The 10,466-nt window shown below is 34.6% G+C and overlaps 1 protein-coding gene across 3 annotated transcripts; it reads right to left on the bottom strand.

The window, feature by feature from the left end:
* Positions 1-4,646: 4,646 nt before the first annotated feature.
* Positions 4,647-10,059, bottom strand: LOC145601804 (uncharacterized). Of its 3 annotated transcripts, none has more exons than XM_081657882.1 (10): positions 9,688-10,059; positions 9,448-9,567; positions 7,927-8,009; positions 6,953-7,036; positions 6,785-6,860; positions 6,608-6,680; positions 6,420-6,493; positions 5,280-5,334; positions 4,889-4,967; positions 4,647-4,781 (listed from the first exon to the last, which is right to left on the bottom strand). In XM_081657882.1, the coding sequence occupies exons 1-9, from the start codon at positions 9,809-9,811 to the stop codon at positions 4,901-4,903; spliced, it is 756 nt and encodes a 251-aa protein (XP_081514008.1). In that variant the 5' UTR covers positions 9,812-10,059; the 3' UTR covers positions 4,647-4,781; positions 4,889-4,900. The 3 variants fall into 3 exon arrangements, with proteins under 3 accessions (XP_081514008.1, XP_081514007.1, XP_081514006.1); XM_081657881.1 differs by having other exon boundaries at positions 4,886-4,967; positions 5,280-5,373; positions 9,688-10,056; XM_081657880.1 differs by having other exon boundaries at positions 5,280-5,373; positions 9,688-10,055.
* Positions 10,060-10,466: the final 407 nt, after the last annotated feature.

Raw genomic sequence — 10,466 nt, forward strand, 5'->3', positions numbered from 1 at the left:
TAACTACCCGAAGATCCGGGTACCGGATTTGAACACCCCTAGCATGAACTACCTAAATATTAACCTTTATTGAACAAATTATTTTAGTATCAAAATAGTGCTATTAGTATCAAAGTGGTAACGTTAGTGTCAAAAATAATTCATTAGCTTCTTAAAGGAATAATATTAGTATGATAATATAAGTAATAATAATCATAGTATAGTAATCAAGACTTGTGGCAAAAAGAATGGTGAAGGAAGGAACGTGACACTGCACCTTCTTGATAGCAAGTCACGGCAGAAGGTTGGCAGCAGAGTGGTGGTAGTTGGGTGGTCGTTGGTGGCGAAAGAGGTAGTTGTTCGGTGGCAGCAACTTGGTTGCGGGTTGCAGAGTTTATTTAAGCTAGATAGAGGAAGAAGAGGGCGTGATGAGATAGAGAGTAGAGAAGAGAATCTCTGGTTTTTGGTGTGAATAAGTGGGAAGAATTAAGGGTCTATTTATGATGTTGAGGATGTAGAAAGGATAGAGCTTAAGGTGTGATATGATTACTAGAAAATGTGATAAGTTTTTGGGGTTGTTAAGGTACTTGAATCAAATTAAGTCTGATTAATAGTTGGGTTAAAAGATAGAAAATTTAAATGGATATACATATGGTTGGGACTGGAGAAGGAAGATAGGAACAAAATGAGATAATGAAGAAGAGAGTTAGAGATTAATTTAAAATATAATTATAAACAAACTAAAGTGATAAAATCACTCTTCAAAACATGATCAACTCACGTTTCAAAATTTTTTTTATTTTTTTTATATTTGCTTAACTTAAATTATTTTTAGTGAATTTAAATTAATTTAACTGAACTAAAATTATTTTTTCTGAACTGAAATTATTTTTTCTGAACTGAAATTATTTTTACTGATTTTCTATTATAATTCTTCTTTGAGAAAACTGAGTTTTACTGAACTGTAATTATTTTTAATGAACTGAAATTATTTTTACTGAACTGAAATTAATTTTACTGAAATGAAATTAATTTTACTTAACTGAACTTATTTTCATTGAACTGAAATTATTTTTACTTAACATAATATTTGTAGGGTGAAGTGAATTGGGCCTAAATAGCTGCTCATCGGAAACATAAGCTCCTAGTATTGTACGCGATGATGCGGGAGCAAGCAAAACTGTCGCCTACTCATTTTTACATCAAAAACAAAAAAAATGATCACGGTAAGAACTAAGAAAACAACAAGAGGTCCAGCAAAATAACAGTTTCATTGCACACGAGTTTTCTAAAACAAGCTCTAGCAAAGTCGTATGTGAGGCACTGAGGGTAGTCTCGTCCTACAAAAAATGATAAAAGAAATCAAGATAATTGGTGATACAGGAGCATATGAATCCATTATCCATAAATTAAGATGTGGAGCAAATTATTGAAGGGTTAACTACGATTACCATAATACCATCTTCTTCGGATTTTAATGGTTCATAACAAGGATACAGTCTTGTATATCTGAGAATGACTTGACATCGTTTCCCCATAAACATGCAAATTTACTTCGATATTAAGCACTCATATCAAGAGTAGCATCACTAAGGGTGTAAATGAGCCGATACGTTCATGATTTAATCGCGAACAAACTCGGTCAAAACTCATTTATTAAGTAACAAACAAGTTTGAACAAAAATAGTAAACTCGTTAAATAAATGAACAAAGCTCGAACAACATCATGTTCGGCTCAAAAATGCTCGTGAACAACTCGTTTATGCACATTTATGTTCACGTTCGATTATAACTCGGTCTAAGCTTGCTCAAGCTCAAAAAATCTCTATTATAGTAAAACTACTTTAGTATATTTATATATCTTTCACTCATATTTATTTGTAAAAATTAAAAAATTATTACATTTACAAATTATTACATCTTAAGTATATAAGCATGAAAACTTTGGAATTACCTTTTTACTATAGAAAGAATGAAAACTTCTCATATAAAATTAAGTAGATTCATTAAAATTTAAAAATTTAACGACATACTAGGCTCATATAAAATGGTAAGGCTGTAATCTTCAACAACTATTTGGATAGACAAAAGTAATGCAATATTTCATATTTTCTACTATAAAGTTTAACTTATATGCTAATAAAGAAATAGGTTGATAACAAAGCATTTCTAATATTGTTCCCCTTCATCCAATTCCTAACTTGAACCTTTATAGAAAAGAGCAAGCCATGCAATAAAAATACAACAGGATCGAACATTAATCTGAGAAGCTAACAATTCCTTTGTATGAATCATTTTTTATGAAACTATTCCACAAGCAAGATTAACTCGATCACCAACAATCGATTCCAACTGCATTGGCTCCACTCTTATCAGCCTGTTCGTCATCCCCTACATGAACCGCTTTCTCAGCATCAACACCAATCTGATCTACTTCTGCGCCTTTAGGCATTTCCAATTGAGGGTCCGCATCTTTATCATGCAAACCTAATGTTGCCATGGCATAATCCAAGTGAAGTAGCCCTTTCTGAATCATAGAATTTCATTTTTTTTTTTTTTCCCATACACAATTGCATTACCAAGAAAAGGGAAAAGACTGACATCATAAGTAGAGTTATCTGGTGTAATATATTTTGAACCTTTGGTAAACATGGCTCATCATCAGTTCTTTTTTCAATAATAGTCTAGCTGCCTGCATTAATTCAACATAGGCTACTAATTACAAGACTAATAGTATCAAAATACTTCTACCGACTTTCATGTCATGATAATTACAAGACTAATAGTATCAAAAAATTGACTCGTTATATATTTTTAGGCATGACTTTGGATGTTTTTATCCTGGAACTGATGATGGTGCTCTTAGTATGACAGGAGAAGGATCAGGGGAGGGATGCAACTAAAGGCTCCTAGGAACAAGGTCGATGTGGTGATCCAGACTATTTTGCTGCTTAAGACCACATATTGATCCCTGATGCTAAAGAATTTAATCCAGACAAATGCTGTTATAAAGCTCCCCAACGTCTACCAGAACTTAGTTTGCCTAAGCTCCTGTCCCTGCAGCAGATGATCCTGATAGCGATCAAACCTCATCTCGTTTTTATCATAAAATTCTAAATCATCCTTCAATATAGACGAGACCTCTTCAAGCAGATCACCTTTTATTTGAGCTTTATCTTCATCAGAAGATGAAAGACAATGAGCTAATACCGAACTTATCATGCCATCTTTTCCAAATGTAACGATAGTAGGAAATGAACTATTGAAGAACCTTAAGAAAAATTTGTCACTCTTACCGGAGCCATTTGTATGACATAATACCCTATCCTTATGTGAGTTAAGAGTAATTTCTAGAATCAGAGTCTTTTAGTGTAGTTATCTCACTTGAAAATTCTCCACCATTCAAGGAAACCATTATAATTCGCACATCATTACACTTGCTGAAACCCTTTACTGCAGCATAAACATCATGATGAATATGAAATGGATAGTCAAAGTAAAACAAAATCTTCTTCTTCTTCATCTTCGGAAACTCCTGGATTTCTAGTAACTTCAAGAATGACTCTAGGGTGACTTGCCTTAGTTCTTCCGAGATTTTCTGGGCAACGCAGTCAAGTCTGAAAGGATATGCATAAAAATCAAACCTCTGCATCAGTTCTGCTCCGCGAGGTTCAACAAATACGCCATTAGGTCCCAAAATGACTATCCTTTCTCCAAACTCAAACATATGGTTCAGCATAATGGATGCAGTACTGTTATAGGGTGCAACCCACCAAGGGAGATTCCGCTTTGCTAACACATTGAAAAAATCCTGTTTAGCTGACTGCGGATCATGAGCCGTGTTTACCCCAGGAAAATAAACCAAGACAATCTCCAATTCCTTGCCATTCTGCAAACAGGCTTGTGCAATCTTAGAAAGCATGGGAATCATATGTCCTGAAGTAAAGAGATACAGCCCGACAAGCTTGGATTTGAGTTCTGAAATAGACACATTCTCCTGATGAAATGCCCCATTTGCTAGAGGAATCTTCCTGGAGACAATATCAGAGGTTTTGCAACACAAAATGTCCTCGAGAGAGGATGGAATGCTGAGATTCCTCATAGCTTTGGTAGGGACAGTGAAAGCACAAGTCTCGGACACGCAAGTAACTTTCTTAGAAACAAAGGGAAAAGGGGTGGAGTTTGCTCCATAAAAAGGTACAAAGGAAGTAGCATGTATACCGCGGGGAACATGTGAGTAGAGCATAACAGTTTGATTGGGGTCAACCATAAAAGTTGTTATAGATTAAATCACCTAATTAGAGGCTGATTAGGGAAAAGGGTAGCTGTATATAGAATTCATCAGTTTTAGGGTAGTAATTAACAACTTTTTTTTTTAGGGGTAGTAATTCACAAAGACCCTTTTTTGAGGTAGTAATTAACAAATTTTCCGCAAATAAATAAACAAACATTTTAGGGGTATAAATGTCCGCACACTATTTATAAGAACTCTCTCATACTTTTTAAAAGGTAGGTCGGGATTTGAAATCGACACAGGAGCTCACAGGAAACATAAGGTGCTAGTATTGTGCGCAATGTGGGAGCAAGCAAAACTGTTGTTGCGTACTAATTTTTACATCAAAAACAAAAAAAATGATCGCGATAAGAACTAAAAAAGCAACAAGAGGTCCAGTAAAATAGCAGTTTCATTGCACAAGAGTTAACTATAAAAGCAACAAGAGGTCCAGCAAAATAACAGTTTCATTGCACACGAGTTTTCTAAAACAAGCTCTAGTAAAGCCGTAAGTGAGGGTAGTCTCGTCCTACAAAAAATGAGAAAAAAAATCAAAAATAATTGGTGATACAGGAGCATATGAATCCATAAATAAGATGTAGAGCAAATTATTGAAGGGTTCACTACATTTACCACCTTCTTCGAATTTTAATTGTTCATAACAAGGATACGATCTTGTATATCTGAGAATGACTTGACATCCTTTCCCCATAACCTGCAAATTTACTTTGATATTAAGCACTCATATCAAGAGTAGCATCACCATCATCAATGAAGAACCACCCAAAGTTATCTTGTGAAAGAATTACTGTATTAAGTTCATAGATGATAGATGCTTTAAGAGGCGGCAGGAAACACTGAACAAACTTTTCTTGTTTTGCAGGATAAGAAAATGGTAAGGCTGTAATCTTCAACAACTATTTGGATATACAAAAGTAATGCAATATTTCATATTTTCTTATTTTCCTTTGTACGAAACATTATTTGTGAAACTATTCCACAAGCAAGGTAGCCGAATTTAACTCACCAACAATCGATTCCAACTGCATTGGCTCCACTCTTGTCAGCCTGTTCGTCATCCCCTACATGAACCGCTTTCTCAGCATCAATACCAATCTGATCTAAAATATTACAAAAAAAGGTCCAAATTAGAATCCTTTTCCATGCACATTTTGTATATAATAAAAGGCATACGTAATAATGTAGCGAAGTACACCAATCTGATCCATGGAACTACATAATTGCTGTAGGATCAATGTTTTTCAATCTTTAAGTTCCATAGTCACTGAATTAACATTGGAAGTGTCAACTGCAAAGATTTTTCCCCAGGGAATTCTCCCCATATAGTAAACCCAGAGCCTATGCATTTAGATCACATATATCAAGTCATAACTTATAAGTTATAACCAACTTGAAAATGCAGTCAAAGTAAGGACAGTGGCGAATTTCTGAAGGTTCTTTTTGTTCACATCAATTCTGAAAGTTGAGATCGATCTTCTAACAATTTGAAGCATACTAGAACAGAGCTACCCCTCTAAGTTCATTCCAGCATTTCTCAGGCAATTAAATTGTTCATGAAAAAACCAAATGGGGAATGAAATTCCAAGGTTCACAGCTAAGGGGCTAAAAAAGCCGACATGATAATGACTCTGCCACATTCTAAATTTGGGCGCTTATTCATTGCTTCAACACGCACATGATATTTATTGACAACAAAATTTTACTAACTTAACAATTTATGATAGAACTGTAGATTAAACTAGTAGGATTAAAAGTACATCAGACAATTAACCATTGATCCACAGGTTTTTCCTTCATATATTGTGATGAAATGCCAGATTTGGACCCCCTTATTTTCAGGGAGCCCGTGCTATTGCTCACCCCATTCATGCTCAGAATTACCCCTGTTATCAGACAATATAGAATGAAGGTTGCAATGTGTCAAAGAAGTCCAATGATCTCTAGTTGACTTTTCCATGACGTGTGCACCAAAAAACAAGGTATATGGCCTACATGCTCAAGTAGGACTTGCAGGAGGGATGGTGAAGACAATAAACCATGCAACATGATTTATCAATTTATGGAAAGGACACAATTTGACTTACGTTTATCACAAACTTCATCGGAGAACCAGATATAAAAGAATAATCATGCTAGCATAGAATACCTAAAGCAGCATTGAATATCCGTGCATCTGGTTTTTCAGATCCAACCTCAGAAGACACCAAGACAGCATGAAACCTATATCAAAATCCAGAAAACCACTGTCAATATCCAAGTGGGGGAAGTTCAAAAAAAAGTCCAGCAGAAGTAGACAAACCCACAACAAAACCAAAGAGGTACATTGGCACATACAAATCTAAGACTTCGAGTTCCTTCAATAGCTTCCTTAACCTGGTGTCAAAGTTTGATACAACAGCCAACTTAACTGCAATAAGCATGGTAATGTAAGAGACATAAACAGTTAAGTCAAAAACAAGTTTTTACTCCTTATTTGTAGCAAATTTGAGGAAAATACTTTATGACAATGACCTCCAGCATTTTTAAGGCACAACAATGTCTCTAGGGCCCCATCTGGAAGATGCCAAGCTTGACCATTTGCAAAATACTGAGGGGTAAAATTAACTACTGTTAAGATTTGAGATTATATCATCAGATACAGAAACAATCATAGCCAATTCTGATGTTTAGGCTAATAACCTCGTAAACTTCATTAAAGTAGCTATCATCAGCACAACCAGTAGCTTCAGAAACAACAAGCTTCCAGAATGGTCTCCCATCACCCTGTTAATAATGCAAATTGAGAAAAAAAAAATGTATAGCTTGTATAAGCTTTATTTAAAAAAATCTGTTCAAAGAACAGTTATATGGCATAAAAATCATCAGAACACATTTAGCAATGATCCAAGTGAAGTTAACCACCTACTTCCAAGAGAATATGTTGTATGATTATTAATATCTTTTTTAAAGTAATTTTTCTTATGCAGGCTCTATAATCTATTACCAGTTATAAAATGTGAGCTGGCTGGACACTATTTTTTTACAACGTGCAGGCCTGCAAGTGGTTTTGGGACAGGCCAGACGGTCAAGCCTAAACTCTAAATAACATCTTCAAATCTCTTCTATTAGGTTTTCCCATCCATAAACAATTCTGAATTTGTCAAATAATAATACTAGTTCCTTGTACAATTAAAAAGAAACCAAAAGAAATAAAAGAAGAAAAAAACATCATTCTCATGCATAATCATCTACACCCAAATGGGAGACATCACTGCTAACTTCCTCTAGAGAAAATATCTTAGGAATAACTAGTAAACAATGTACAAAAATAACAATCACACTATAGATCCAACAGATGGTAACATAGTAATAGTCACATAAAATACTACCTCCCGTTTTTTTTAGTTGCAACTTTGGGGTATAATTTGAGAGATATAAATATTCCAAAGTTGCAACTAAAACAAATTGGAGGTAGTATAAGAACCTCTGTTTTGGATGACCAATAACTACCCAGTAAAAGCTAATTGTTCCATCGAATATTGGGACTTTTATTGATTTGGATGGAATCGTCTTCAAGTTAACATTCGGAACTTTGAAGGAAGAACATATGCCATGGCTCCCATTAATCATGTGACTATAAGAACATTCTACAGATATCCAAGATTCAAGTTTACCTGGTAACGAAGTTTCTCAGGCCATGGAGCAGAAAAGGCTCTCTTGAATCCTTGCTTTATTTCAGGTGGAGTTGCACTTAATCCTATGAGTATTGCATCATATCAATTCATATTATAAAATATTGACACATAAAATACATAAATCATGAAACCGGACTATATGATGATCACAAAACAAGATCCTAGATTATTTTTTAAAAAAAAGGAATAACAACCAAACAAAAGGTAAAAGGGACACTAAAAACTAACTCCAAGAAGCTCTTCTTTTTAACCAAATAAATAATCAATGTTTTTATTGATTTTATTTCTTCACTTCCTCCTGCTATAACCAAGTCAATAATTCAACCCACTGTTTCTGCACTTGTTCAATTACATGAAACCCTTCGATCGGCTAGAATACTTCTCTATTCTCTGGATATTCCCTCTTACTGTCAGTATTTTATTGTGCTTACATTGACTCTACTTTACATTCTTATAACAGTTTTTAATGTCTTAGAATCCATTATGGTGTATGGCTGAAGATGCACCATGTTGAGTTGAATGAAATTGTTCTAATTGATTCTTATTATAGTTGCAAATTTCGATTGCATATGGTAATCAAAATTTCCTGATTATAAATCAAAATTTGTACACCACTTTCTTGTCCTTCATTCCTTAGTTTGCTTCCTTTTGTGGATTGAGCTCTCTATATTCATTATACACCAATCTTTCAGACACACAACAAACACATGATGGATTATCCACTGAAGTGTCTTATTGACATAACAAAACATGGAATCATTTGTCACATCCGTAACCCCTCATAATTAAGATTATAACATGGTTTCACTTCCAGCAAAATGACCCTTCATAATATTTAGAATCATAATACCCAAGGATGATGCTCAATGTTGATTCTAATGTGATTCCCTTGCTTAGACACTTGAGTGATGAGTAGAACTGTAGAAGCTTCTCTTAGAAATTGGATTTAAGTATTTGGATTTCCAAAGGAGCAATTTGGATTAAATGAGTTTAGATTTCTTAAGTAGAAAGTGGTGCAACATTGAGTGAACCGCAAGATGAGATTGAGTCGGATTAATGACAAGAGTCGTCTAGTTCTAGAGCATCTCTTGTAATTGTACCAATTCAATTTCGAAAACTTCCTATTGCGATTCGTTTGATGTTACACCACTTGTTATTGCCCTCCTTTCTCTTCTTTTAGCCTTTACCGCCTTTTCAAGTTCAATATTCAAGGGAAAAAGAGGTAGAGCTCTCTTTGTTAAATGGCGCCGTGGGAACTGGCGTCCCATTCCTGTATTAAAGTGATGGCACATTGGATAACCTATTCAAGTTATAACTCCTTAGCCTTGCAATATTCGAAAATGTGACAACTTTTTCCAAACATCAAGAGGGTAGTTTAAAACTATATGCGTATAAACCACATTGAAACAATGATTTCCCAATTCATAATCTGAACATAGCTTGTCCATAAAAACAAACAAAACCACAAAAAATGCAAAGGTTGAATTTTCACAAACTTACCATATTTCTTGCCAATTTTAGCATAAGTCTGTTCAACAGGCTCTGAAAGCTGAAAAAGTGTACCCCCAGCATCCAACAACAACCCATCATATGCTTTCTTTTTCACTGAATTTCTATTCTCTGCAATTTCAAAACCCAGTTCAGATTAGTTAATCAAGACTCTAATTAACCCTTCAAATTGGCAAATTAACATAAAATTGAAATTGGGAAATTGCAAAATTGATGATTTTAAAAACCCACCTGTATGAATAGCCATAGCTGAAGATCGAAGGTAAAAAGGAGGAAATTTGGAGATATTTTTGGGAAGAAGACGATTAAATTTGAGGGAATTAAACTTTGTGCATCGGATCAAAGTTACCTCCATTATAATTATAATGTTGAATGAAGATTGTATGTTATACTAACCAAAGTTGTTGAACCAAAATGAAGGGTTGTGAGAGTAGAAAGAGAAGGATGAAGGAAAAAAGAAAGACATTCATTCCCAAAAAGAAGTATATTGCAAACCAGAGCAGCAGCACCTTTGCCTCGTACTCAACCATGGCTAAGGTTGCTCTGTCAGCTTCTAAGGCCACTCAAAAGGTCAATAGGTGTAAGTGGGTTTGTTTCGGGTTTAAAGACAAGGTCAGGAATGTTAACAAGCCGAGTAGAGACTCGCTACTAACACTTTGTTGTTCACGTGGTTTCTTTTTTATTTAAGTGGAAGATATAGTAATATCTCCCTAGTTGTCAAACGATGTGGAATGACAAACAATAGGTAGTGTGTTATATAAGTCATAGCATGTTACTTGTAGAAGTATTCACAAGTAAAAAAGAGAAAAACCTACCTATTTTGAGGTTTTGAGAGAAATACACGAGAGTGAGTAGTTGTAGTTAATACTCTAATTAGTAGCTTGTGAGTGCTAATACTATAGAGCTTGTGAGCTTATTAAGGGTGTTTGTATATGTGGTTTAGAAGCTTAAATACAATTGTTGATTGTGTTTGAGAAGGGTAACAAACTTACCCATAAATTGCTTGTGTT

Source organism: Chenopodium album, chromosome 21, assembly GCF_948465745.1.
Source record: "Chenopodium album chromosome 21, dcCheAlbu1.1, whole genome shotgun sequence".
NCBI lineage: Eukaryota > Viridiplantae > Streptophyta > Magnoliopsida > Caryophyllales > Amaranthaceae > Chenopodium > Chenopodium album.